General features: G+C 45.8%; 1 protein-coding gene across 2 annotated transcripts in view; it reads left to right on the top strand.

Annotated features, from left to right (window-relative positions):
• Positions 1-26561, top strand: part of MRPS6 (mitochondrial ribosomal protein S6) — a 64323-nt gene extending 37762 nt beyond the window's left edge. For both annotated transcript variants that reach the window (XM_025281278.2, XM_044939391.1), the window contains exons 2-3: positions 10124-10263; positions 25999-26561. In XM_025281278.2, the coding sequence (XP_025137063.1) occupies positions 10124-10263; positions 25999-26188 (330 nt within the window). In that variant the 3' untranslated portion in view covers positions 26189-26561. The remainder of the gene's footprint in view (positions 1-10123; positions 10264-25998) is intronic.
• The last annotated feature ends 261 nt before the right edge of the window (positions 26562-26822 follow it).

Here is a 26822-nt window from a genome sequence, read left to right as displayed (position 1 = left end):
AAAGTGGAGCTTTTATGCTTCTTAAAGTTGGAGGAGAGCATTGCTGAAAATCCTCTGTTAACTATAGTTCAGCCAGGATCATTCATCTTTGGAGTGATGAGAAGCCAGCCAACTTGCTACTAGAATGTCATTCTCACCTTTGTTCACACCTGGGGCACTCTGAAGAATTGTAATGCCCAAGGTTTTGAACCCCCAGTCTAACTGAATCAGCATATCAGGGTGAAACGGAGTGCCCTTTAAAGACTCCCCAGATGATTCTGATGAGATCTAGAGCAATGCCTTGGGGATTCCGCCCTTTTCCTTTGACTAACCGGAATCACAAAGGGAATGGTTGGTTATGGGCAAATGAGCCCCCACTTTGGCCCTAAGTGACCTCTGAATGACATTCTTTTTTGAGTTGAGACCTTGGACACAAGTAGGTTTATTAAGGAACAAAAAGTACATTGCGGTTGAACTACTCACGTTTCCTGATGAGTGAAAAAAAAAGTGCTAGTTGCTTAATCGTGTCCAACTCTCTGTGATCCCATGGGCTGGGGTCCGCCAGGCTCCTCTGTTCGGATTCTCCAGGCAGGAATTCTGGAGTGGGTAGCTATTCTCTTCTCCAGGGGATCTTCTCAACCCAGGGATCGAACTTGGGTCTCCTGCATAACAGGCAGATTTCTTTACCATCAGAGACACCAGGGAAGCCCATGTTCACTGATAACCCAGGCACATAAATAGCCGACAACTAGTCATTTCGTGTGTTTTGCTCAGTTGTGTCCAACTCTTTGCGACCCCATGGACTGTAGCCCACCAGGCTCCTCTGTCCATGGGATTCTCCAGGCAGGAATATTGGAGTGGGTAGCCATTCTCTGGCTGTCTTGTAATCATAGGTTCTTTCTTGCTCGTTCTTTAAATTTATTCATTTATAACCTTTGACACCAATGCCGGTATTGATGTCTCTGCACAGACTAGCTGCAGGGGTCGTTTGGACGCCCACTGCATTTAAAGTAAGTCCAGTTTGTGATTTAAAGGCATGGCGCCAATCTTGCGGCTAACCCTTTTATACCCGCACGTTCGACCGTGCCGCGGACCGTGACCCGACTTTACTATTTGCACTCTGCTGTCGACACAGCGTTCATCTGTGCTGAACTTGGCAGTCATTGGACACTGACCACTCTGATTTTTTTTTCTTCCATTCTTTCCTGGGTTCTTTCTATTTTCCTCATATCGTCCAAAGAATACATTTTGGTGTTAGCTTTCCCAGATCCTCAAGAATCTCAGCCCTGGCTGCCTGGCTGTAGAATGGGCAGCTTGTCTTAACTGCTCTCATTCTCTTGCTTTCCTTGACTGTTGTGTTTTTCAAGGCCACACTTGGCCTTTCCCCATCACATCTCTTCAGTCTGCCCTGATTCTAGACTCAGAGATCTCAGGGATCCAGTTTTCCCTCTCATTCCCCAAAGACGGAGCAGCCAGTTGCAAGCGCTTGTGATGCTTGAAGTACAGTTTGCAAGACTCTTTCAGTAAACCCGGAAAAGCTATCTGTACCACCCTGATTGTTAAAATATTTAGAATGTTGTATGGATATGGAGTCGGTGGAGTTCCCAGTGTTGAGGCATAGTTTCAAGGCTTTGACACAGAATTCACAAACTATGGCATCTAAGAAGATAGTAGTTGGCATAGGCTTAGGGGAATAAATTCTTCTTAAAACTGAATTTGCCCTTCACCCCCATCCTAAAAGTTTGTTTTTAAAACACCTTTTCATTTTAAAAGGAATTAGGTAATATAATGAAATATAAAAAGAGAGAGACTGGAATGCTCTCATCTTACTACTTAAGGAAAACTAATACAATTTAGGTGTATATTCATCCAGAAGCTATATATGTATATTTTAGTACTTTTTTCTTCCGGAAGAAGCTGTGTATTGACCCTGCATGCTGATTTTTTTCTTTATTTTATTAAAATGTTTTTATGTCAGTATTTAAGGATATTAGGGTCAGCACTTTTTTAATGGCTGCATAGTACTTGTTCAATCAATGAAAATAACTTATTGAACCAAACTCCTATTAATGGACAACTATGTTTTCATCTATTTACTGTCTTAATAATTTTGTGGTATTTTGGTAGCTAAATTCTTGTGCATGGGTATCGTAGTTTTCTTAGAGTAATTTCCTAGGAGTGACTGTAGGATTGAAGGTGTACACATTTTAAACTAATATATATTGCCAAAATGGCCCTCCAGAAAGTTTATGTTTTTACCGAAAGTGTGTTCAAAGAAACTGAAGTCTTAAGTGTTCTAGGCCAAAAATGGCCATTAGTGGAAAAAAGCAAGGCTTCCACCTGTACTGAGTAAAGTGCCCACGTGGATTCCGTCCCAAATGCAAATTCCATCAGAAGCTGCTGCTTGTTGAACTGTTATCCCACACGTGCTCCGAGAGGACCCTAGCTAACCCTCACCCACGTCTTGAAGAGGTGCTCAGCCGTCGGAGTCTGGCTGAAGTCCGCCAGCTCTAACCGCGCCCCTTTCGTTAGTTACTCGTGTGTGTCTGCATGTCCCCCTCACAGCCCTCTGAAGGGCGGGGGCTCTGTGTCTCTTATCCTGTGGCATTTCTTTTGGAGGTGGATTACCCGATGAGTGACTTGGAAATCCTTGTCCTGAGGGAGGCACTTGGAGAGGAATGTGGGTGGGTAAATATGAGGTTGAACCTTAGGAAATAGTCACTATTTGGACTGCTTGATCCTCCCCAAATGGCAGTTTCACAAGGTTCAACCTGTATTTCTGATACCCACAGAGTGTTGTATGTATGGGAGATCTATCCAATTTATTCTCACTCCATTTCCAGATGTGAATGTCTACACCTTCTCTCTTACAGCTGATTTATGCCATTAAAATTATCTTGAAGTTGTTCCCCAGTAGAGATTTCTAGATGCCCCCCCCCACAATAATTGTTTACCATAAAAGATGATTATGTAAAACATTGAATCTCATAATCACGAAGGCTTTTTCACTTAGCACATTCTTCAGCAGCTCTTAGGGTGCTTTTGCTTTAATGGCTAAATGACCACTTGGAATGTCTGAACTGTGAATGTATTTAATACCAATATTTTAAAATTTTGAGGTATTTTCGGTTTTGCAAAGCACACAGCAGAGGCATATAAAAAGAAATAGTTTTTCACAGCGTTACAGTATTTGTTACTTTCCTGCTACACTTGATGTGTTTTGGTTCCCGTCTCTTCTCCCATCCTCTTCTCTGCCTTTTAAAGTCTGTTGAGTCTTTTGTTCATAGTTATTTTACATTTTTTTAAAATGGTCTTATTAAATATGATTCATGGACAAAGTAGTAGAGCAGTTAAGATCTCTAAAGTGTTTTCTGTCTTTGACCTTTAAAAGTTCTCCAAGAGTTACTTTTCTAGCCACTTTAACCTACAAGTTATATAGTGTATAATAGTCCATTATAGATAAGTATAATCATGTTCCAGCATATATTTATATATCTTTACATTAAAAAATTTTTTTTAGTTTACATTTGTCCTTACCGAATTTTATTCAGATTTTTAAAATAGCTTCTGTATTTAACAGTTTTAATCCTTAATTACTGTGAGGACTGCAGCTCTTGAGTCAATAAATTGTGGGGCAAAGAGATTTTCTTGAGTCATAAAAAATATCTGATGAAACAGTTCCCATGGACTCATACCCAGAGTCGGGCTCTGTGGATGCTAGGCAGGGCTGGAGGTAAGTGGTGTCTGCTCTCTTTTCTAACCCAGGATTGCCAGTGACAGAGCTTCCTTGGAACCTGGTTCTTCTGTTGGAAGGTGCTCACAGATTTTGTTTTTCCAACTGTTGTGAGAATCTCAATGCAGAATTTCCAGGCACAAGTCTCTCTATTTGGAAATGTAAATTTCAAGGAAATTATTTTAAGGAGACAAACCTTGGAATTAAGGTGCAGCAAAGATAGGGAAAGGCTTTTTTACATTTACATTTTCACAGGTTTTGCCAGTTTTCTGACTTGGCTCTGCCTTCCCTAAATCCTCCTTGCTCCCAGGAATTGGGCTACTCTTTGTAGAGTGAGAAAGGTGAGATATGAGTGGGTGCTGTATGCCATTAAATATTGTGATTTCCTGGGGATTTCTCTGGTGGTCCAGTGGCTAAGACCCCACTGTCCCGGTGCAGAGCGCCCAGGTTCCATTCCTGGTCAGGGAACTAGATCCCACATGCTGCCACTAAGACCTGGTGCAGCAAAATAAATAAATGTTTAAAAGAAATATTGTGTCTTCTGTATGGTTTTCTGGTGGGACGTGAGGGTGTTGTTGTGATAGCTGCGTATACCACTGATTCAAAGCCATGTTTGCCAGAGAATCTAATTTATGAGATAGTTTTGTTGACAGGCTTCTCTTTTGGGATGAAAATACATTCAATTAAACACTGGCCATTGACTGATGGTGCTGCTCATGGTACTCCCGTGAATTCAGCTTAAATAACGCTGCTGATGGCAAGTGGAGATGCTCTTCCTTTGTTTTCCTCATCTCCTTGCTCTTTGTTTATTATAGCAGCTTTGCCTATCAGAGTCCTTAGAGCTGCAGGTTTCAAATTGTGATCTGAGGAGCCTTGGGCTTCCCAGGGACCTTTTCAGGGGATCGGTGCAAAGACAACAGTGGGTAAAACAGCTGTTGCCTTAGTATAAATCTAGGCACCACCAGACTTTACTCGTAGTCAATGTATTCCTTACCACCATGCAATTGGAGTGTTTTTAAAAATGCCATTTTACTTCCTAGTGTCCTTCAGAATGATTAGTGGTGCCAGAGTAGTAGTGGAATTTAATCTCAGCAGGGGCTTTAGGGGGCTTCCCAGGTGACAACAGCGCTAGAGAGTCAGCCAGGCGATGCAGGAGACGCACGTTCCATCCCTGGGTCAGGAAGATCCCCTGGAAGAGGAAATGACAACCCACTCTAGGATTCCTGCCTGGGACAGGTCTAACCTTCCACCTGGTCCAAGGAGTGATCTGCTGGTCACCTGATGTCTTTGCATTTTGAGTGATGGGTAGGTCAGTGCTTCACAAGGCAGCCTGTTTCACTTTCATGTAGCTGTAATTTTCAGAAATGTGTTCTTGTTTATACATCAAGGCTGTAATTTTCAGAAATGTGTTCTTGTTATACATCAAGGCTCTGTTTCTCTGTAATTTTTATCTTTTGATTCCAGTCTAAGTCTTGGGGCCCAATCAAAACATGTCTATCTTTTACATAGTAGCCCTGTAAATATTTGAAGTTTCGCCCTAAGTCGTCTTCGGTAGGCTGAACACCAGTAGTTCCAGTAATTAATAATAGTTCAAAATTTTAACTTAAGTTTTAATTTTGTCTAGGATGAACTTTATTTTTTAAAGTATTGTTTAGTGTAAATTTCTTGGATAATACTGTATCTTACCAGCAGATTATTAGAACAGTCCAAATTTAACATTTGTGATTATGTACATGTGAACTTTCTATTCCTAAAGTACATGAGCTATTTAGTTTCACTTGTATTAAATGAATTCTGGGTTCCTTTAAACTGTAGTATTAGTGTTAGCAGCACTTTGGCATACACGAGACAGGTGCAGAAAACACCCACGCTGAAATGTTGCTTCGGTGTTACAGTCACTGCCCTGACAGTAAGCTGTGTTGTATGTGAAAAGCGGCTTCAGACTGTATTAGAGAAAAGAGGAAACTTCATGTCCCTCCGGGGTAAAACTGGGAATAGGTAAGCAAGAGGCCCCCTTGGGAGGAGGTGCGGTAGTTAATTTAACAGCCCGTTTCTGGCGCCTGTTCTAGTGATACGGACTGTTGTAACAGTCGTGTGCACGATGGACAGATGTGCATGCTCGCCTGAATCTCACGTTGCTGTATTGAATCAGTGAGTGGAGTGAGTGATAGTCGCTCAGTCGTGTCCCACTCTTTGCTACCCCGTGGACTGTAGCCTGCCAGGCTCCATGGGGTTCTCCAGGCAAGAAGGAGAATGACTTAAAGAGTCTGGGGTTGGGATGGGCACCTCTGGATGATAGGGTATCAGAAGGAGGAACACTGGGGGAAAAGACTTGGTAAACACACACACACACACACAAAACTTTTATGTGCCCCCAGGATATTTTGAGAATTGTGGCATAAGTATTGTTTGTGTGAAACTCAACAGAGACAGAAAAGTGGTTGAGAGCCACTGACTTAGCACCTGAGGAAACTGAAGCACAGCTTTAAAATGGATAGATTTTAATAATTTATCCTGAGTTGTGTAGTATTGGTGAAGGAATTGTGACTGGAATTCAGTTTTCCTAGTTCCCATTCACATTCATTCACTGTTTCGTTTCCATATTTTTTTTCTCAAGTGAACGTTTTCGGCTTCCCAGTCTGTGCCGTAACAGAACTGTGTTTCATTGACATATGGTGGGTTGGAGGAAAGTCTTAAGGAGCTGCTTTACAGATAGGGTGAGAGAAGCCCGCAAGAAGCACGTGCGCACAACCTCTCTCAGAATAGTTGGAATTAAAGGGTTCAGAAGCCTTGTAAAGGAGAATTACGCCAGCAGGGTCCTGTGCTTCCTGTAGACATATGGTGTTTTTTTCTTTTTTTTTTTTTTTTAACAAATTGAACATTGTGCTTTGTTGAACAGAACTTTTTTTTTTTTTTTTTAAGAATCCTAACATTTTTATTTTAATAGACTTCTGAGTTTCACCAAATGAGGAAAGTTGGATGCCTGGGCTCATGGGTTGATTAGATAAGGAGCCGGTGAATGGAGAGTGGTGGATTTTGCAGAAACCCGTCTGCATCCCGGCGTGCTTGTGCGGTGAGGCTGATGTCCCTCAGCACGTTGGTGCCCAGTGCGTCCACCTGAGGACCCATCCTGGGGGGTCTGGAGCTCAGCGGCCCAGGCTCACCATACTGGCTGCCGCACTTTTTAGGGAGAGTGGGTTGAGGTCTTGCCCGCTTCCCATCTTGCCCGCTTCCCCTCAACCCAGTAACAGTGGAGCAGGGGTCAGCCAGATTAGTTTTCACTTAGCAGGTCATACAGTCTCGGCTGTAACTTCAAGGCTGCTTTTAGCGTGGAAGCAGCCATGGACACTATGTAAAATGCCTGAGCTGGCTATGTGCCACTAAAACTTTATTTGCAATTCTGGCGTGCTAAGATTCAGCCCTCAGGCCCAGACTTCAAGTTGATGAGGCAGGTATATAGGACAAATTGAGCAACTCTCTTCACAAACAAGACTTTAAACCCCTCCTTTGTCTTTTTTTTTTTTTTTAACTTTTGGTAACATGAATTACAGTGAAATGAATGTGGCCATTCAAGCAATCTGCCATTTGGCCATTTGACCTTGACGTGCCAAAGTTAGAGTGTGTTTTGATGTTTTCCTGAGCTACATTCTTGTTAGGTAGCCTTTCCCCTTTTTTGGACAGAAGAAAATCTTTGATTTTACAAGCTCATACTTCAGAAGAGGTGCTCCATGTTTCATACTGTAAACTCTTCAGTTGGAGTTTAAACAAGGCAAGAGGCATTGAGATATATTCCTTTCTAATCAGGCAAAGCTGAATTAAAATTTATGATTTGAGGAGCTAGTCAGAAGACTGTAATTAGAGTGTGTGTGTGTGTGTGTGTTTCCCTTATTCGTTCTTAATTTGTATAGACTGTTCATCTGTCTTATCATAAGTTAATTGATGTAATACCAAGTCAAGAAATAGCATTTTTAATGAAATGAAATATTCCCCTCCTGTTAGATATGAGGTTTCTGCAGAACATGGAAATGTCTGTGAACTAATGAAATGTGAGAAGAATTTAGGCTCCACTCGATTAGAGCTATACAAAAATGTCTATGGAGAAATTGCCATAGATTTTTACCCAGTGTTAATACAAGCAGATTTTGGCCCCCCCTTTTTTTTTTCCAGGAAATTTCTGTTTATCATAAGGTTGGTTAAGTATGTAAATACACATAATTTTCATTAGTAGGAATTAAAAAAAAAAATCCCTAGTGGGCTACAATATGAAATTCAAGTAGAACTTTTATTTCTAAACCTTGAGCTAACACTTAGTGCATTCACAGCATTTTAGCAGTGTTTGTCAGAAAGAAATTACACAGGTACGTGGTGGGTTTTCTTCAGGTTGTACACTTTAAACTTTTTTTTGCAGTTTTCTTTTCATTTGATCCAAAACAAGCCACCGGAAGGTAGCCTTTTCTGAAGTTCACTCCTGCATTTCAAGATTTCTTTGCTTGCGTTCCTTCAGTCATGTCTGACTGTCATGTTCCTCGTCCTCTGACCTTCTTCCCCTGACTCAGCTTTTTCTGTGTTCCTTTTCTTCGCATCAGGCTCTTCCAGTTGTTAATGGCCACATGGTCTCTAAGTCATGACATCTCTCAAAGGCCCAATTGCCAAATCTGTAAACCTTCTTTGCTCCCTTTTTTTTTGGTCCTGATGAAAATTAAATATATGTAACAGTAAAACACTAGACCAGGTCATGTAGCAGTTATGCAACACATTGTGTTGGCAATGTATGAAAACATCCATCTTGTTATCCTTTGGCTGGTCCATTCCCCTTTAACTGCTGACTTGCTCGTTGTTTTCTCTCCTTAGACACTGGTCAGATTTGTCTGCACCTCAGACTCTGGTGTTTTCTCTTTCCGTCACGTCTCTACCTTGGCAGTACAGCTTCTGGCAAGATTGTTGAGTGACCGTGTGGTCCCCGTACTGTGGCCTTTCCTTCTCCATGCTGTTTCTCTGGCAGCTGCCTGTTCCCTTAGTTTCTGTGATAAAGCTGGTCTGGTTTTCCTGTTGCTCTTTGCTTCTCTCACTTGGAATCCTTGTCTTAGCCCCCGAGTGTCTGTGCTTCCCGAGGCTCTTTCGGTCTCTCCTGCTCGCCCCACGCCCTCTCTTGTGCCCTCCCTGCTCCCGGGTCTCAGGTAGCCCTTCTCTGCTGATGACGCTGAAACATAACCCTATAGCCTGCCCTGTGGTTTTCAGCTGAATGCTTGCATCTTGAGAGATCAGCTGTTCCCTTAGCTGTTAACAGTAACCCCATTCTCCCAGCTACCATGTCTGGGGCCTCTCTTCGGCCTCATCTCTCCCCCATTTTCCACCTTCCTTTATTTAGTTGTCTTCTTAAGTTTACCCCTGTGAAGTGTCTCTTCTTCCAAAAGCTTTTGGTATATACATATGCATAGAAACCTGAAAAAAATTCATCACAGTGTTGAAAATCTTTTATCTCTGGATGATGGAGTTTCTTATCATTTCAATTTGGGGTCTTGGTCACAGATCTTAGTTGTTTCTGTACTTGGATGCAGCCGGCAGTCTTCGCCTTTCAGCCCTCCCTCGTCTTGAACCTCGTCCGGTGGGGCTCCGAGCTGTCTCTCGTTCTTTCTGTCTGCTCCTTTCCTCAGTGCCCGCGTGGTGTGCTCCTGCGTCCCCCATGGCCATTTCTCAGGGCTCCTGTCCAGACCTCCTTCCTCAGTGGAGCCCTTCTCCCAGCCGAGTGTGTCTTCTCTTTTCACAAGCTCTTTGGCCCCCGTGTCACTTCCTGCCTCCTGCCCTCTGGTCTTCTTAATGTGGGTTTTTGGTGTTCATGTCTTCATTAGATTGTAAGCTCCATGCGGGCAGAGATTGGGTCTTACTCATCCTTTCCCCTGGTTTACAGTCTCTTACTTTTTCTTTGGGAGACAGCCCCTTTCCCCACTGGCTGTCTATGGTTCTGGTGGGACAGCCGGTCCAAGCGTCCTGCCGAGAGGATGCCCTTTCCCCGGAGTTTGAATATTGAGTCCTGGGCTGCAAGGACTGGCAGTGACTGGTGCTGACTCACCCTGGCCAAGGTGCTCTGAAGAAGCCACTGGTTAGTCCCTGCCTCCCAGACCCCTGGAGCTGCTGTGGTCCCTGAACTCTCCGAGGCCTGCCTCTCCAGATTTTCCTCCGTATCTGTGAGCTATTCGTATCCTTACAATAATGTGTCTTTCTTTCTCTCTTTTTTTTTAAAAAAAAAACTTTAAATTAGCCAGAAATAGTTTCTGTTGATTTTACCCAAAGATCCCTTCCGATAGAGCTGTTATGATCGGAACTGACCAGACTTTAATCATTCTGCTTCTTACACTGATTCTCATGTGTTTTTTTCTTCTTCTTCTTTTTAAAAACCAAAACAAAACCCAGCCTGAGACTGCTGCGGCCTTGAAGCGGACGCTGGAAGCCCTGATGGACAGAGGGGCGGTGGTGAGGAGCCTGGAGAACCTGGGCGAACGCACGCTTCCTTATAAGATGTCAGCCCACAGTCAGCGGCACACCAGGGGAGGGTAAGTCCTCCGCGGGTCATAGACCCGTGCCTGACGCCGTCAGGAGCACTGTGGAGCTCATCTCAGAGGTGACGAGGTGCTCACAGGCCCACCCCACTGTGCCAGGTGGCGTGCAGGTTGTGTACCCCAGCATGTTCTGTTGCAAATGGGATGCATGCATGCTCACTCACAGTGAACTAACCAGAGCCCCAAAAGGGGCCATGCCAGGGAAAAGACGTTCATAAGCTTCTGATTGCGGGAGCCCTTTGTTGTCAGCATAAGCACTGTCTTCCCTTGATAGTTCTTTAACTTTTGCCTTTAAAACGCCTCATTGAGCAACATGCTGTCCACCTACTCAGTGCTTCCTTTGTAATTACGAAGATTGCAGATAACAAGCAAGATGCGTTTCTTAATACCAATGTATATAACTAGAGCTTAAAATCCCCAAAAGAATGGTTTTACCTACTCCAACCAATTTTAATCACAATATTTTGTAATGGGTTTTTTTTTTTTTTTCCCATATAGTATATAGCAAGTTCCTCAAACATGTCAAGGGTTCAATTTTGTAGCAGTAACTGTCTTGGAGAAATGCTCTGAGGTCAGTTTGTTTGTTGGGTTGGTTTGACGCGTCTCTAAAGTTGTGCCCCTGGTTTCTGTTTGGAGGAGGAATCTTACATTGTTGTGTTTCCTAGAAGTAGGTTGATGGAGACATGGGAATCAGTTTTTAGCTTTGCTGGGAAAGCCTTGGACTAGACCTGATTCTGGCTCTCCCAGCTGTGTGGCCTAAAGCAGGCCACTCAGCTTCTCTGGAAGAAACTCAGGTGGTCGTTCTCCCATCCACGCTGCCACAGGGGTGGAACGAGATGACCTCGAAGGACGTGCTCTGTGGGACACACGGCGTGTCATATGACACTGCCCTTAGTCACGTGGGGCATGTGGCCTTGTGCAGGTGCGATGCATGTGACGGCCCAGGCGGAGTCTCATCTCACCTCGGGCGTTCTTCCTCGCCTGTAAACCTTCAGCCGAGATGTGGCGCGGACGGCACGTGCCATCTTTTGATTGCTTCCCCTCGTTCTGTGCTAGTGTTCAGAACACCTCTGAAGAGCGTGCCTGAGGTGTTGCTAGGCAACAGGAAATGCAGGGTGGCTTAATTCTCTCCACCATCATAACAGCAGTGAGCGATCGAGATTGTGTGTCTGAATTTTTTTTTTTTTTAGCTTAACCAAAAAGGAGTTTGGTCTTAATAGCCAGGCTATGAATCCTTTTGCCAACCGCCCACCTCCCCACTTTTTCTTTTTTAAGAGAAGCCGATAAAACTTGGCCAAGACTTACTAGCGAGGTTCTGTGGTGAGAGGTACTGAACAGGGAGAAAAGCCAGTTTCCTCCTTATTTACTTGCAGGAATGTACAGTAGGAATGCTTTCCTCTGACTCCTTTCTACGTAGAGGATTCTGACCTTGTTGAGGAGGGCATGGCAACCCACTCCAGTATTCTTGCCTGCAGAGTCCCCATGACAGAGGAGCCTGGCGGGCCAGAGTCCATGGGGTCGCAAAGAGTCTTAACAAGACTGAGCAGCTAAGCACAGCACAAACCCCTTTCCACGTAGAGGATTCTGACCTTGTTGAGGGCTGGTGCGTCCAGCACCCTAGAATTTGCGTTTCTCAGGGTGCTGCAGAGCGCGTTCTGAGAGCCACGGCACTGACTTACTGTTTCCCGGCCTCTGTGTGCCGTGCTGGGGTAGGGTGGTTCTCTGTCTCCTTCAAGGGTAGAATAAATTCAGCTCTGAAAAGAGCTCACCTGAAATTAAGCCAGAGGGCTGACAAGACTGGCTGCACATCCCGGGTTCCTGTCAAGGTGCCTGTGCCCCTCGAGGACTCTGGGGTCATTTACAGTTAAGGACTTTATTTCTGGGGTGGGGGTTGAGGGTGTGTTTGTTTTTACTTTCAAACTCCTTAGGAAAGGAGAAGTAGCATCCTTGACGTGTATCAGGCCGTGTCTGTTTCACGTCTCCACAGAAAGGCATTGCCCAGCACCAGTCGGGGGAAGGCGGGGTGGGTCATGTTTTTTAAGCTTGCTTTGCTGAGGATAAAGCAGTATGTGGGGTTTAATTGTCTGAGGTAATATTTTCCAAAGTGCGGTCTCTGAAACTCGAGTGATACAGATACGCTCCGCCAAAAAATGGAGGCTGTGTGTGATCAGTCAGATGTGGGAAGCCTTAAAGAAAGGGGGTTAGGGGGCTTCCCTGCTGGTCCAGTGGTTAAGACTCTGCGCCTCTAGCGCAAGGGGCAAGGGTTTGATCCCTGGTCGGGGAACTAAGATTCCACATGTCACTAGGTTGGTTTGTTTGTTTAAAAAAAGATGGGAAACCTTGCATGATCTAATCCTCCTGGAGGTTGACAACATACCTTACTGTGTAAATGGCAAGAGTCCCCTTCGTAAGATGCCTCCGTTTGTCAGTTTTACTTGACCACGTTTCTTTTGTTTTTGTAACACTCGCTGATACTCTTCACAGTGGCTCTTGGTAATGAGATGGGGGGGCTCGTGTAGTCTGGAGTCCCCGGGTCGGAGATTTAGAATTGAGCGACGTGCCAGATGTCTGTAGTGGGGAGCTTCATTTCGGTCTGCTGTGCTCCATGGTTCTTGACCCCAGCAACACTTGTAGTGGGCATGACGTTCACTTGGAGAGTTCTTTCTGTGCACTGGCATAGCCAGAGGAGGCGTTACAGATGTGTGCTTAGCAGACCGAGTGCCAGGGTGTGTTAGGTACAGTCAAGGCTTGCTTTTAGGATGTGGTTGAGAAGAGACAGAGCAGACTTGTTCGTTACACGTTTATCAGCATCAGAAGTTTTTCTCTCCAAACAGCCCTGGAGGCTGTGAAATGGATCTGTAATTTTCCTGGGGCCCTGTGGCGCAGTGGTAGGCAATCTGCCTGCCAATGCAGGAGATGCAGGAGACACAGGTTTGATCCCTGGGTTGGGAAGATCTCCAGGAGGAAGACATGGCAACCAACTCCAGCATTCTTGCTTGGGAAATCGCATGGACAGAGGAGCCTAGCGGGCTACAGTCCATGGGGTCACAGAGTCAGACACGACTGAACATGCACGTGCTGATTTGAATCCTGAAGTTGATGTGTGAGAGCCAGGTTTTGGCTGGTTGACAAGTGAGCCCTGATGCCCCCAAGAATCCACGTTGTGTTGTGGTGCTGTGGGTCTTAATGGCTTGTTGCCTTTACATTTTATGGGAAGAAGTGATAATATCCTAGTGGTCTTCCTAGGTCTCAGGATGGTTCTTGTGATCGTCATGGTTCCTCATCTCAGGGAGTTTTCAGTTGAATTGAGGACTTGTCTGCCTATTGCTAATCTGGGCACCAGCCAAGGGTGCGTCGATGCAGGGGCTCGGTGTGGAAGGGTCCTCCCGGCCAGGCTGCCTGCCAGCCGTCCCTCTTCCAGTTACTTGCCTCATGTTGAGCGATCACCTGCCACCCTCACCTCCTTCCCCCAGATCCGCACCCCTGCTGCACACATGCCAAGTAGGCCTGAAAGAAGAATGAGAGAGTGCTTAGGTGGGAGACGTAGGGCTTCTCTAGGTGATTTCGGGAGTTTTCCAAAAGGAGGAGGTGGTACCCGGTGTTTATTATTATAGCAAGTCTATTACCAGTTTATGCCCCCAAACATGTAATCGTTGTATTCCAGATACTAACTTAGTCCTGACTTTGGGAGCAGGTTACATTCCAGGAATTTGTGTTTATTGTTTATAACTGGGGACCTGTTTTCTCACTGGAACAACTGGATGGTTAAGTTCCCTAGGCTGATCCATAGGAACTTACTTTTAAACTCATCATCTCTGAGGGTTGGTAGAGTTGGACGCATCACTTTTGTCCCCCAGTGATGTGACATTAGGAACTGGGAGGCTGTTGACCAGACGCCCTGTCGCTGTTTGGGCCGGGTTGGGATGGTTGGGGAGTTTGGGTCTCCTGGGCCAGCTCTCTAGATGGCCGCTTCCAGCCTCAGTCACCAGCCCCCAGCCCCCAGCCCCCCAGCCCTGTTTCACCAGGCAGTGTCTGGAAACCTCTGAAGGGAGCGTGGTTAGGAGCTGGGTGAGGAAGGTCCGAGAAGGCCTGGGATTTAGTCCCAGCTAGGCTTTGCCTGAGTCTTGGAGGTGGGGCGGGGCGGGATGGGGGGGGCGCAGATTCTCTTTGCTTTGTGCCTTTACACACTCAACTTTGTACCCGTGTCGACTTTGTGGGAAATGCAAGTTTGGTGTTACGGAAAATTCTTCCCCGTGTTCCTTGATGTCTACAAGGGTCCAGTGTGACATGCTCAGAAGGGAGCCACGGGAGTACTTGCTCGTTTAGACCCTTGTTCAGAAGGGTCAGGCACCGCACCGAGGCGTAGCATGCGTCCATCACCCTCCGCCTGCAGCCTCACAGCGTCTTCCTTCCGGGCCACACAGCCTGGCTTAAGGCTCTCTTTCCACTAGATGGGGCTGGACTGAGACTCAGCGATTCCTCATGCGGGAGAGGGAACCTTAGAAGAAACCCTGGTCCGTATGGCAGCGTCGGGCCTCAGCTCGTGTGTAAAAGAACCCCCCTCTCCCCAATGCCCCAGCTGGTTTTGACTGTTTTCTACCGCGTCTGATTTTCCTGCAGTGCCACTGGGCTGACTCCAGAACACGTGTGTATATGAATGCTTAAGTAGTGAAGGGGGTTTTCCTGGCCTGTTTTGTCCCTTCTTTCTCTGTTCTCATCTGCTGTAAAAGGTGAGTAGGTGCTTACAGCAGAGATCTTCTGGCCTACATATAAGATGCCCTTCTATTTACGGGTAAGCAGAACGATAAAAATAACTGGCTCTATGGTGAATCAGTGGAATTTTACTGACTCGCTCCCCAAATGCGTCTGCAGCGTCCTCCAGGAGCGCTGGCACCCTCTCTCTCGAGATTGATTCTCCCCTGTAGTTTTTCCGTTCGCTAACGTTTCCCTGTTCTTGTGCTTTGCTGCCAGCATCAGGCCCAGGCCAGCACCCTGACCCCGTTCTTGCATGTAGGTGCTTCATGACGGGGTCTCAAGGCAGGACTGTTCTGGTCTCGCTCTCTTTTTCGGTGGCAGTGTCCCAAGATGTGTAAGCGTTCTGCAGCAGGTTTAGTGGTTTTTCAAATGTACGAGACCCAATAGATATCAGAAGAAACGGGGGCTTTTCCATGCCGAGGGTGGTTTGAAGGCCAACAGTCCACTGCCTCAGGGAAGCCTGAATCCGGCAGGCTTAACCCATGCAGTCTAGGCAGTGGCGCTCACTTGGATCTGTTTCTTCTCTTCAGAAAGGCTTGACGACGCTGCACGGCTAGGCTGCAGAGCCCTCTCCTCCCCCCACCCCCTCACCCACCCCACTCGCTGTGAGCGGCTGCGCGCTTCACTGGAAATTTCCACTCGTCTGCCGGGGGGGAAGGGGAGGCCGTGAGCGCGTGTGTGGCTCTGTCTGAGAGAGACAGACAAAGAACGTAACTCACACTCAAGCAGGCACTTTTTATGGAAAACTTGTAAATGCAGGGTGAAGACAAAAGTGAAATGAAAACCAAATACACCCTTTCCATACAGGAGCATGGCAGGAAGGCACGTTTCTTCCCCCCGCCCCTTGGGTGGGCCGGGGGCTGGCAGCCAGCTGAGCCTTGTGTCAGGAGGCGACTGAGTGGTCCCCGGGCTCATCACATAGAAAGGAGGAGCCGAAAGGATGCTCGGGGCTGCTGGCTCCCTCCAGAAACCGGGCTGGGCTGGAGCGTCCTGGTGGTGCTGGGCTCAGCCCGTCCTGGGGAAGCCCTTGTTGATGGGGTCTTCTCTGGTCTCTGTGGGGTTTTGTAGTGGAGAGCTTTGTAGTGAGTGTCTTCAGAAATACACAGGAGGGTGAATTATCACCTTCAAGACCATGTGGGCAGTTCTGCCCACGAGACGGCTCCCCCGTTTCTCCAGCTTTGGAACATGGGACTCTGTGATGAGAAATGCACTCTTGTATTGGACCGTTTTTTGCCTTTTCTCTCCTTGAAAGTGAAAGTGTTAATCGTTCACTCGTATCTGACTCTTTGCGACCCCATAGACTTTAGCCCACTAGGCTCCTCTGTCCATGGCATTCTCCAGGCCAGAATCCTGGAGTGGGTGGCCATTCCCTTCTCCAGGGGATCTTCCCAACCCAGAGATCGAACCCAGGTCTCCTGCATTTCAGATTCTCTGCTGTCTGAGCCACCAGGGAAGCCCCTTTCTCTCCCTGTCTGGTATCAGTCATCTCCTGGCTCTACTTCTGCAGAGCTGGTGCCGCATAAAACCCTAGTGCTTTTCTGTGGAAAGGCGAGATGCTGGGATTAAGCTCGTGTCTGCCTTGCGGATAAAGTGATCCTATCATTAGAACCACACGTGGGAAAAACACACCTTGAAGTGCCAGCACCACCGGGTTTTGTGTTGAAGGCAAGGGCAGTACTTACCCTGCCTACCTGGTACACAGAACCATTTCCCTGGTGTCACTGAAAGCATGGTTGAAGATCCTGGGAGTATGCACTATGATTAGACTTCAGATTACTACACTGGATTTTTCCAAAGTGATCCATTCATTTTATTGATTTCATCACTGATTGGAGTAAATGGGGAGAAGGGAGAACTAGCTATTTGGAGAACTTGATTTCTTTTTTCCCCCCTTATTGAAATGTCAGCTTTGGGGCCCGTCGAGACCAGGCAGTTACAGTCATAATTCTGAACTTCCTTGAGCGAGGAGTTTATCGTGAGAATGGAGGTGACGAAAGAGTCACCATGTGATGTGACATTGGGGGTCTGCGTTCTGACCCTGCCTAGCTGGTTTAGGGCAGGTAGCCCACGTGGATAATCTCATTGTGGGTAAAAGAGGGGCAAAGATTCCTCTGGAGACATGGAGCCCCTCTTTTGGCGCCTTCCTTAGAACAGCCCTGAAGCTGAAGCTCCAATACTTTGGCCACCTGATGCAAACACCCCAACTCATTGGAAAAGACTCTGATGCTGGGAAAGATTAGGGCAGAAGAGGCTGACAGAGGATGAGATGGTTGGATGGCATCGTCGACTCAATGGCCATGAGTTTGAGCAAACTCTGGGAGATGGGGAAGGACAGGGAAGCCTGGCATGCTGTAGTCCATGGGGTCGCAAAGAGATGGATATGACTGAACAAGAATGAGAACAGCTTCTCATCTGAATTTCAGAATGGCCTCTCCATGGCGGATTTCAGTGGGAGGGTGTGCTGAGGTCATTTTGTTAGCCACACTCCCATCTCTACAGGTCTGTCCTGGACCTGTGCTTTCACGGGAGAAGGATCCTTGCAGGCATCAGAAGCTGCCCAGGCCTACAACCCTGAGTAGGCTGTTGCTGAGCCTCACGTCCTCACGTATAGCAAGTCCCACGGTCATTCCTCAGGTCTCCTGTGGTTAGAAACCCCAGCAGCCAGGAGTCGGTGTCCATGACCGATGTGTCCCTTCCACAGCCTTCGGCAGGACAGGAAGATGTGCGCGGGTTGTGGAAGACTGGGTCTCCGCCAGCACAGCGGTCCTGTGACTTCTGTGCCCAGTCGGACTCAGGTCAAGGCCATGAGTGCCTCATCTTTTTAGTCTGCTGAGCTTTGTCCATCATCGATGGTCACTGACAAGTTAAGTTTGCCCAAGACAAGTCAGTGAGAAAAAGAGTATGTCCTGGCAGAACTGGTCAGGGCACCCCTGTGTGGAGAAGCCACGGTGGACTGTTGATTTATGAGCTTGGACTGCTAAGGCAGACAGAGATTGTTCTGGACCCTGGCTTGGTTCCCTTGTGGTGGGGAGCGGCAGCTTGGTTCCCAGGGGGTAGGATCGGGGTGGGGGGAGATGGAGGAGATCAGAGGTTCAGCTCTGGCCCAGGAGTGTTGACTGCAGCAAGACCTGCCCATCTGTGAGCCACGCCTCCCCTTCCCTGTGGTGGTGGTGTTTCCTTTTGGTGGAAATTTCCATGATGTAATGAGGAGCATGGGAGTGGAAGCTGTCTTTGCCCACATGGGCCCCGGGCGTAGATGAGCAGGGTGATAAGCGTGAAATGAGTGTCACAGCTGTGGTTGTGGGCACAAGCCCATTTGCATCTTGGCCAGTGCTTTTGTCTGGAGTTGATTGCTGGGTGCGTGTGACTGGGAGAGGGAAGGCAGAATAGGTAAAAAGAAGGTGAAGGCTGGGGGGTTTGGAAGTCACAGAGCCTCACCCCTGCCGCACAAAGCCAAGCTTAGGCTCTCCAGGCCTTTTTCTTGGGCTTTTTCTTTATCCTTGAGAACCCTCCAAAAGGCTGGTTGCTGTAATTTGGACTGAGAGGGAGCCATGGGGGTCTGGAGCCTGCCTCTCACCCTGTGACCCAGTGCAGCTCAGCTGTCTCGAAAGCAGCGGCAGGGGTTGGACTGCATCGTCTCCGTGGTCTCCTCCAGCCCTTCCGTTCTCTGATTCTTTAACCCTCAGGTTCCAGAGCTCTCGGTGGCTGTTAGAATTCTGGCAGTGGCCACTTAGTAAGCTGAGTGACCTTGAATGAATGACTTAATCGGTGTGAAATTCAAAGGAGGGTATGGCGTAGGAAACCATGTTGAGAGAGGCTGGAGCGCTGGTTGTTGCTGGGGAGAGGCTCGTGGGCCCCAGCCATGCACAGCACGCTTCCGTTGCTCGCACTCCCTGAGTTGCCACGTGGAGTGGAGCGTCCACTTCCTAGCTCTTCTTCAGGAGCTGTTCAAAACAAAGTTCTACCTGAGACGTTTTCCTTTCCGTTTCTGAAATGAGAGGTGTCTGATCCATCTGGCCTCTGGTTTCCATCCTTGGGGATCGTCTTTCCCCTTATCACAAAGTGGCATCCGAAGGCTGGGGTTATTTCTCGGCATTATCTGACGAGTGCCGGTGGACGGGGAGCCCTGCCCAGGAAGCCTGCATGAGAAGTGACTGGTGGCGGCTGGGCTGGTCGCTGGCTGTCGTAAACAAACTCTCTCTCAGAAACTGTTGAGACTTGGAGGCGAGCCCACAGAAACGCCTAGTAGAATGGAAAACGGAAGAAAACAATACTTCTGAACCCCAGATATGGTATTTGAATGACTTGACCATAAGGAAGGGTAGGCTTAACTCACTAGTGCAAGAGATCTCTGTGTACTTTTCTGGAGGGAGGGGACTTGGGACACTTGGGAGCTGGTTGTGGTAGCTGCCGGGGTTGCTGTGTGCCCAGAGCCTGTCAGTCCCTTGCTCATAAGCATCTCCTTCCATAGATTACCCCGTATAGGAGATGGCAGTTCACAGTGCACTTATCAGGCCATCAGGGCTTTAAGTGGAGCAAAGCAAAAAGAGGACACTTCTAGGGGACCCTGAGCAAAAGGGAGCTTAGAGAGCATATGCGTATATATTTAAAGTAAAACTCCCTGCTGTAGGATTAAGCACAGTGGGATATTGACTGGCACAGGGTGAGGTCACAGCTTGTCCATGGCATTCTGATGACTACAGGATGAAAGAACGAATGGATTACAAGGGAAGAGAGATGCTGGAGGCCATGCTGAGCGAGTGAGTTCCCAGCCCTGGCCACCAGGTGGCATAATTATTTGGGGGTTGGAGGAGTGGGTACTGTGCTGGGGGTGGACAAGGAGAAGGTAATTTAAGGGCGATTACACTTACTTTTGGAGAAGACAGTGGCACCCCACTCCAGTACTGTTGCCTGGAAAATCCCAAGGAGCCTGGTGGGCTGCTTGAGCCCATGGGGTCGCTAGAGCCGGACACGACTGAGTGACTTCACTTTCACTTTTCACTTTCCTGCATTGGAGAAGGAAATGGCAACCCACTCCAGTGTTCTTGCCTGGAGAATCCCAGGGATGGGGGAGCCTGGTGGGCTGCCGTCTGTGGGGTCGCACAGAGTCGGATACGACTGAAGTGACTTAGCACACTTACTTTGGGCTTCCCTGGTGGCTCAGATGGTAAAGGATCCACCTGCAATGCAAGAGATGCAGGTTCGATCCCTGGGTCAGGAAGATCCCCTGGAGAAGGAAATGGCACCCCACTCCAGTATTCTTGCCTGGGGAATCCCATGGACAGAGGAGCCTGGTGGGCTCCAGTCCATGGGGTCGCAGAGAGTTGGAAAAGACTGAGCGACTAACTCTTTCCGCACTTATTTCTTAGGCTCTAATTCAGAGCCTTATCAAGATAAGTAATCAGTAATTAGCCGTTGAACAAACGAGCAGTTCTTCAGTTGGGTGATTGCAGTACTGTTGCCTGCTATGTGGAGTAGAAATAAACAAGTAGAGCTAAACCTTGGAAAGTGTGGCCAGGTTGGTGTGTAACGTTTAGAGGAAGCCCAAATGGTGGTCTCCTCATTGAGCAAATGTGCAATGCAGTGCTTCAAGAAGTTTGCCCAGGTAGTGGAGGAATTGGTGTTTTTATTAATATTTCATTTCTTGAAAAACCTTTGGTATCTTCATCAGCTGTTATTACTCCCACCACTCTGCGTCAAGTCATTCACCAAATCTTGCTCATTCAACTTCTGCATACTGTTTAAAACTCAGCAGCCTTATAGAGGTAGAAATGGCACACAGTGAACTGTGCATACGTGTAAACCCACGAAACCTCCACAATCAAGATGTAGTTTCTTTTACTCTGCAAAATTATTATGAGATTCATCACTGGTATTTATGAACAGTTTATTCCTTTTTATTGCCGAGTAGTATGCCATTTTATGGATATACCACAGTTTGCTTATCAGTTTACATGTTAATGAATATTTGTGTTATTTCTAGTTTGGGGTTGTTAAAAGTTAAGCTGCTATAAACATCAATATACGAGTTGTTCTTTGGGTGTATCTAGGAATGTAAATCTCGGAATGGAATGGCTTGATCATAATGGCTGCTGCTGCTACTGCTAAGTTGCTTCAGTCGTGTCCGACTCTGTGCGACCCCATAGATGGCAGCCCACCAGGCTCCCCCGTCCCTGGGATTCTCCAGGCAAGAACACTGGAGTGGGTTGCCATTTCCTTCTCCAATGCAGGAAAGTGAAAAGTGAAAGTGAAGTCGCTCAGTCGTGTCCGACTCTTAGCGACCCCATGGACTGCAGCCCACCAGGCTCCTCCATCCATGGGATTTTCCAGCCGAGAGTACTGGAGTGGGGTGCCATTGCCTTCTCTGGATCATAATGGCAGATATATGTTTTATTTTTTAAGAGAATGCCAAGCTGTTTTCTGAAGTTGGTCACATCATTTTGCATTCCCACTGGCAGTGTATGAACGTGCCCATTCCTCTGCCTGCTCACCAGCACTTGCTATGGTCGTTCTAATAGGTCATTCTTTGTGGTTTATCCATTGGGCCATTCTCGTAGGTAACTCTTTGTAGTTTTAGTTTGTATTTCTCTGATGAGTAGTGGTGTTAAGCATCTTTTCATACACTTCTTTGCCATTGTATATCTTCAGCGAAATGCCTCTTCAAATTGTTGGTGCATTTTTTTAGAATAATTTTAAATTAAACTTGGAGAGGTTTTAATATTCTAGAAATAGCCCTCTATCAAATATGAGATTTGCAAGTCCCAGTGTATGGCTTATCTTTCTATTATCTTAAAGAGTCTCTTTCAAAGAGCAGTTTTTAATTTTGCCGAGGCCTAAAATATCAAATTTTTCTTTTATGGAAATTGTGCTTTTGGTGTCTTGTCTAAAGAATCTTTGCTTAATCCAGGGTCACAAGGATTTTGTCTCAGGTTCTCTTCTAGTTCTATAACGTTATGTTTTATGTTTAGATCTGTGTTCTATTTTGAGTTAATTTTTGTGTATGGTACAAGTATGGATCAAAGAGTTCATTTTTTGGTCTGTGGATATCAAATTGTTCCTGTATCTTTTGTTGAAAGGGTCTGTCCTTTATTTTTTGAGTTGCCTTGGCACCTTTGTCACGAATCAGCATACTTACGTGTATGGATCTAATTCCGAACTCTTTTCTATTGATCTGTTTGTCTTATCTTCATGCAGGTACCTTACTGCCTTGATTACCACAGCTTCATAGTAAGTCTTGAAATCAGGTAATGTTAGTCCTTCAACTTTATTCTTTATCAAAGTTGTGTTGGCTGTTCTTGGTCTTTTGAATTTCCTTATGAACTTAAGAATCAGTTGTAAATTTCTAACAAAAAGTCTTAGGATTTTGACTGGGATATTTTTGGCTCTTTAGATCAGTTTGGGAGAATAGACATCTAAATAAAATGAATCTTCTACCTATGAGCAAAGTATACCTCTCCATTTATGTAGATTTTCTTTAACTTCTTTCAGCAGTGTTCTGTAATTTTAGTGTAGAAGTCTTGCACATCTTTTGTCAGATTTATTGCTAAATATTTCATTTATAATTTCAAGGTCTGGTTATTTGTTGCTAGTATATAGAAATACAGTTGATTTTTGTTTATTGATCTTGTATCTTGCTAAACTAGAGTTTTGATATCTTTTTTATAAGCTTCAGATTTTTCTGTATACATAATTATGACATCTGCAAAAAAGATGGTTTTCCTTTTTCCGTATCGATCTAGATGCCTTTTACTCTTTTGCACTTCAGTAAAATGTTGGATGGAAGCAGTGAGAGTAGACATTCTTGCTTGTTCCCTTTCTTAGGGGGAAGGCACCTAGACTTTGACCAGTTAGTATGATGTTGGATGTGGGGTTTTCCACAGATGCTCTATATAAGGTCATAGAAGATTCCATCTTTCTGTAGTGTGCTGAGGGTTTTATCAGGAATGGATATGGGGTTTTGCTAAATCCTTTTTGCATCTATTGGAGTGATCACATGGCTTTTAAGCTTGTTAATATGATTGATTTCATTCATGTTCAGATGTTTAAGCCAATCTTGCCTTCTTGAACTAAATCCTACTTGGTCAGGATATATTGTTCTTTTTATTTATTATAGTAGTCAATTTGCTAGAGGTTTGTTTAGAATTTTTTCATTTATGTTTATGAGGGACACTGGTCTGTTTTTCTTTTCTTTTTAAAAAAGTGTCTTTGTCTGATCTTGCTTCCAGGGTAATGCTGACTTCTTAGGACAAGTTCAAAAGTGTTTTCCTACTTCCCAGGTCAGTTTGTGTCAGAATTGATATTTTTTTCTTAAATATTTGGTGGAGCTCACCAGTGAAACTATTTGTGCCTGTAATCTTTATGGGAAGATTTTAAATTACAAATTTAATTTCATTGATAGATACAGGGCTGGTCAGGTCATCTGTTTCTTCTTGAGTGAGTTTTGATAGTATTTTTTCAAGTCATTTCACCTTTCTTATTCCCAAATATCAGTGATCTGTATCTTAACTCTTTTTCCTAATCAATCTGATTGGAGTTGTATCAGTTTTATCGATCTTCTCAGTGAGCTAGTGTTTGGTTTCACTGATGTTCTCTTTCGTGTTTCAGAGGTTTCTGCTCTGATTTTTATTTTGTTTTTTTGGTCTTATTTGTATTTAATTTGCTCTTCTTTTTCCATTTTCTCAAGGTGGAAGCTGAAATCATTAATTTGAGATCTTTTTTCTTTTCTTACCTACACGTTTAGTGCTGTAAATTTATTGCTAAGCACTACTTTAGTGGCATTCTCCAAATTTTCATGTGTTGTTTTATTTTCATTCAGAGTCCTTTGTAATTTTCCTTTTGATTTCTTCTCTGACCCATAGGTTGTTTAGATGCATGTTTAGTTTCCACGTGTTTGGGGGATTTTTCTCAAGATCTGCATGACTCAAGTCCCTTTAGATTTACTGAGACTCATTTTATGGCCCAGAATATGGTCATCCTTAGTAAATGTTTTATACGCCCTGAGAACAGGTATGTGTAATATCTTGCTGTTGTTGGGTGGAGGGTTCAATAAATATCAGATCCAGTTGGTTGAGTGGTGTTCGCTTGTTCTGTATCCTTGCTGATGTTCTGTGTACTAGATCTGTCAGTCACTGAGAGGCATGTTAGAAGTTTTCAGCTCTAGTTGTGGACTTGTCTCTTTTCTTCGTTTCTGTTAGTTGTTACTTACTGTATGTTGAAACTGTTACCTCTACGTACACATGGAGGGTTATTGTGTCTTCTTGGGGCACCCATCTTTCTGTATTGTCTCCTTTTTCCCCTGATAATTTTTTGTTGTTGTTCAGCGGTCTCCTTGGTCTGATATTACTGTAGCTACTTGAACTTTCTTTTGATTAGTGTTTTTGCATGATATGTTTTTCTATCCTTTAACTTTTAATTATTTTTACTTGATTGGCTTTCCCACCAAGCTTGTGAATGGTCACATGTGAGGTTAGGAAGTTTCCTTACAAGTTTTGAACGCTGAGTTTGTGCAGAATTACACAAAATGCCATAGTTAGTCTAATAACTTTCTTCCTTGCTGAGTTTGTTCATTTTCAGTTTGGTCTTTCCTGCTTTCTGCGAGAATTCCACCCTTCAGGCTAACACATCACGGTGAGGTATTCACTGTGGATCTGACGTGTGTTAGCCTGTGTTCAGGGTGCTGGGGGTGTAGTGACAAAGTCCTCCTTCCTAGGGCCATTCTGTTTTAGTGCAGTGAGCCCGACTGTAAACAAACACACTATCGGTGGTGATCAGGTGCGGGTGGGGGTAACAGAACCACAGCGTCAGAAAGGGAGGGGAGAGCAACCGAGGCCGGGTGGGTGGGGCAGCAGGCCTCTCAGACAAGGTGACTCTTGGACCGAGATGCGGTGAAAGTGAGGGACGGGCCGTGTGGACCTGGGCGAAGAGCATTTCCGGCAGAGGCACAGTGCCTGCAGAGACCTTGGATAGGAATATGCCTGGGAGGAGAGTGTGGCCGGAACCAAGTAAGTGATGTCAGAGGTCATCGTAGCCAGCTGGAACACTGAAGAATTCTGAAATACCACCCTGAAAACTGTCCGTTTAACAGCACTGTGGTCCAAACTAAATAGCACAAGGGAGGCTTAAATTTTTAGAACTGAGGGGTGGGGTGGGCAGGGAATAGAGACGCTTCTTCCTTTGTATCCGCGTACAGACAACCCCTGATAAAGTTATTCATCTTTTAAGACCAGTGAGCTGTAAGAGATCCTTATCTGTTGTTAGTCTGGTCTGAGTAGATGAATGTTAAATTCTTTTCTCTCACCACGATTCAAGTTATTTTCTTTTTGTTCCTTGTCAGTTCTTGAAGGTACCGAATGGCCTTAGATGAGTACTAAGTGAGTAAGTGAATAAGTGAAGTCGCTCAGTCGTGTCTGACTCTTTGCGACCCCATGGACTGTAGCCTGGGTCCATGAGACTCAGGGATCGAACCTGGGTCTCCCACATTGTAGACGGACGCTTTACCATCTGAGCCACCAGGGAAGTCTTAGCGACCCCATGGACTGTAGCCCACCAGGCTCCTCCGTCCATGGGATTCTCCAGGCAAGAGTACTGGAGTGGGTTGCCATGTCCTTCTCCATAGATGAGTCTTAGGCCTCTCTTAATCATTCTCCTTGTTTGTGAATATGGCTTATGGTTCTCATAGGTGCATCAAGTCACTTGTAAAATTCTTTGGGAAATGAGAAGACTTGTAGATGTTTTCACAAAAAGTGTCAACTCATGGTTTGGAAAATTCAGTAGAGTGAATGGGAAAGGGAGGTTGGGCATGCTGCTGCACTTGCGTTTAACTGGTCCGCTGGCAGTTTCTTTTGTGACAAAGATGGGTATCTGTGGGTAGTTGATGTCTTTATGTGGGGAGACATAAAATGAAAACATTGACCAAGATTGTGAAATCGCTGTATTTCCGAATGCAGCCGTTCACACATGTTTATTTTATTGCAGGTACTTCTTGGTGGACTTTTATGCACCAACAACAACTGTTGCAAGCATAATGGAGCACTTGTCTAGAGACATTGACGTGATTAGACCAAATGTTGTAAAACACCCTCTGACCCAGGAAGTGAAAGAATGTGAAGGGATCGTCCCGGTGCCACTTGAAGAAAAGCTGTATTCCACCAAGAAGAGGAAGTGAGAAGGCACTACACTTTAGCCTCCTGTTTAATTCTCTCACTTTTGAGCACCAAGGATAGATAATGTACAGGCTTGATCTTTATATCTGAGGGTGCTGTTGGCACGGTTGGATTTTCCCGAGGTACTTTTAGCTCTTGGTCCTCTTTGCTATGAGAACTGGGGGCTGACTTCCTTAGGGCCGCTTGGTAATCTTTGGCACCAGCACGTCCTCCTTGCTTTCACTTCATGAGTATAATTTGTCAGTGAGAACTTCCTGCCCAACAGCAACACTAACCCCAGTTTGAAGAGCAAAGCTCATAAAAACTACTTTGGATTGCATGGTCATTATTCACACTGTATACACCCATGCAAAATAAAATTTTAAGACCACTGTATTATACGTGTCACTTTCGATCTGAGTGAAAGTGTGTGATTTTTTTAAAGACCCTTCGCCTCTTGGCCCTCCATGGCACTGTGCACCAGCTGAGGCCTCAGACACAGCTCCAGTCCGCCCAGACTGCTGGTAGTGTTGGGAGGAGCCCAGGTTCAAGCCTGGGAGAAGCCGGGGCGCGGGCAGGTAGGGTGCGTCTGCTCCTTGACCCCTGGGCAGTGCCTGCTCCTCTGCTCATCCTTGCGGCGGGCGCTGCTCTTGGGGA

Source organism: Bubalus bubalis, chromosome 1 (genome assembly GCF_019923935.1).
Source record: "Bubalus bubalis isolate 160015118507 breed Murrah chromosome 1, NDDB_SH_1, whole genome shotgun sequence".
Classification (NCBI taxonomy): domain Eukaryota; kingdom Metazoa; phylum Chordata; class Mammalia; order Artiodactyla; family Bovidae; genus Bubalus; species Bubalus bubalis.
The sequence above is the reverse complement of the archived record's forward strand: the minus strand, read 5'-3'. Positions and strand labels throughout refer to the sequence as shown.